At 40.8% G+C, this 2,731-nt stretch overlaps 2 protein-coding genes across 3 annotated transcripts in view; both read right to left on the reverse strand.

Annotated features, from left to right (window-relative positions):
• Positions 1-1,201, reverse strand: part of elapor1 (endosome-lysosome associated apoptosis and autophagy regulator 1) — a 126,949-nt gene extending 125,748 nt beyond the window's left edge. Inside the window, exon 1 of one of the 2 annotated variants that reach the window (XM_048612104.1) lies at positions 752-1,201. In XM_048612104.1, coding sequence (XP_048468061.1) covers positions 752-883 — 132 coding nt within the window. In that variant the 5' untranslated portion in view covers positions 884-1,201. The remainder of the gene's footprint in view (positions 1-751) is intronic. The other variant, XM_048612105.1, reaches the window with a different exon arrangement.
• Positions 1-2,731, reverse strand: part of LOC109913838 (cadherin EGF LAG seven-pass G-type receptor 2-like) — a 990,249-nt gene that overhangs the window by 588,891 nt on the left and 398,627 nt on the right. The window lies entirely within an intron of this gene.

Consider the following 2,731-nt stretch of genomic DNA (forward strand, 5'->3'; position numbering starts at 1 on the left):
CTGCTCTCTCCCTTGTAATATATACAGTATGAAATGTTTTTCTTTTCGGAAAAAAATCGAAAAGAAGTTTTATGCAGGTTGATAATGTTGTCTTGGTATAAAACCCGCAGTTCGACTGTCAGGTTATCACAGCATTTCACACACCACCTAGCGGTACACACTGTCCTGCGCCCGCACTTTGACACAGACACGGACTTCAATAGGTGCCAACAGGAACCTTTACTGAACTCTTCAGAAGCTGACATCTACCTGCACGCCGACAGATTGATCACCAAACGGTAGCTTTACCGGCAATATTTTCAGGTCACGTTGACATAATGAGATATAACTCAAATGAGTCGAAAGAACTTTTGTGTAAGTAACACTTCGTGGCTTTCGATTAAGAGGTAATAACAACAAACACTTCACACCTTCATTAAACAAACATTTGTCAACTTCAGGATATGTGTAGAATACAATTTGCAGTTTACAGCAACAACTCTAATCATTAAATATCCTTAATGTGCCGTGCGACAGCTGCCAAATCAAAATTAAATATTCCATATGGACACATGGTACTAAACAAGTAAAATGCCTCGTTTAAATAACTTCTGCACAACAAACTTTACAACTTGATAATTATGCATGCTTGTCTACGTTTCGGTTAAAAATAGTAAACAAAGCGAAGAAATTCTACAATTTATTTTCAATCACAAGTGCATTATTACAAAGAATACAGAATAGCTAGAATCCAGTAATGAATGCACCGTACCTCTTTGCAAATTGGAAGGTTTTCTCCTGACTGGTCCTGCAGGCTTGATATTTGCTGAGGTAATAATAGAAAACCTGTTGAGAAAAACAAAACACAAAGGAACAGACGAGGAAACGAGGTATTCCCATTCATGACTAGTCAGCTTGAGAGATAAATGTTGTGGACAATAAAATTGCAGAGAGTCTGGGGGATAGCAGACTCTCTCTCTCTCTTCCTCCTGGGTTGCCACGCCGTGCCTCCGACTTGTCAAATTGCGGGCACGGTGGAACTGAACTGGTGTCGCTGGGTCACGACTATTCGTCAGTTGGCGGAAATTAGCGGAAATTGCCGAGACACACAGACAAACAGCGCAAGTGGCAGCGCGCTGCCTTCTCAAGACGGACGGAAAAAACAGTTGAGGCGGTGCGTCTTTCCCGTGGGCTCTCCACACCAGACAACAAATGCAGCAAAGTTCTGTCTCATCTTCGAAATGACCATGCAGCGTCTGCGTCCGGCGTAAAACATTGTTGCACTACATCATTCCAATATTGTGCAATAGGAGCGGACAAGAGGGACATGACAAGTGAGTGCTTTGAGTCTTTAAAATAGGAATTCGACATTCTGTCCTTTAAATAATTCACATTCTGAGCACTGAATCTAAACGGGTCACCTTTGAAATTCTATTTCGATTCCAAACAAGCAGAACGTAAAACTAAACAACTGATAGAACGATAGAATAGAATGGTCTATCGTCTGGTTAGATTTAAACTGCCCCTAAAATACATGTCCTCATTGTTCAAAAATGATCACTTTAAGCTGAACACACACATCACCAGTGGGATTCAGTAACCAATAGTATGCGAGGATTTTGTCTTGTTATTTTTAGCAGCATGTCCATCAGATACCTTGCTGAATCCATTTAGGTGTAATAATTCTTCCTTCAAATCATTGGCATTTTCATAGGGACTATCGATATTGGAGCGGGAGTAGGCTATTCGACCTCTTTATCCCGCTTCACCACTCAACTGAATTATGACCTTCTGCCTCAATATTTCCCTCAACTATCCCCAAACCCCTTAATATGTTGTTTAAGTAGAAAGCTAACCATCTCTTACTTGAATATACTCAGTGACAGAGCCCCATTCCTCTGGAGTGGAGATTGCTGAAAATTTACCATCCTCCTTCACACAGAAGATGGTTAATATATGGGGCGTGGATGGGAATGCGGCATGAGGAGTACAAACAGATCACCTATGATCTTATTGAATGGCACAGCAGGATCGAGGGGAAGAACGGTCTACTTCTGCTCCTGTTTCAGATTGGCGATGGAACCAAAGACTCTGAAGACACACAGGAAACAGTTAAATGTTGTTAGTGAAGAAAATTTCTACAGAAGTATGAGCTCAATAGTCTAAGTGACCTATCTCATGTTTGTAATATAATATGAAATCACTTGAGCTGTCACACACAGGAGAGGTAAGTTTTTTTTAAATTTCAGTGTTCTGACTGAATTGACTTTATATTAGCTTCATCTGCCTTTCATGTGGATGTAATGATTACATCATTTTTTTGTCATCTCCACCCAAAACGTCAGCTTTCCTGCTCTTGCAATGCTGCCTGCCCTGCTGTGTTCCTCCAGCTCCACACCTTGTTATCTAAATAAATGAGAATTTGTTTCTTTTCCTTCAGTTATGTTTGTAGACTATTGTGTACTATAGAGTGGAAACTAACCTTAGAGTGCTGCTTATTTGCATTTGCCAACAACTTTACTCCCTAATAATAGAGTCGTTGAGTCATACAGCATGATAAACAGACCCTTCAGTCCAACTAGTCTATGCCAACTATGTTCCCAAACTAAACTAGTCCCACCTGCCTGCGTTTGGCCTGTATCCGTCTAAACCTTACCTATTCATTTTTCTTTATTCTTTATTGATTCACAGGATGAGGGCGTTGCTGGCCCGGCAGCATTTATTACCCATCCCTAATTGCCCAGAGGGAAAT

Source organism: Rhincodon typus, chromosome 25 (assembly GCF_021869965.1).
Source record: "Rhincodon typus isolate 14 chromosome 25, sRhiTyp1.1, whole genome shotgun sequence".
NCBI lineage: Eukaryota > Metazoa > Chordata > Chondrichthyes > Orectolobiformes > Rhincodontidae > Rhincodon > Rhincodon typus.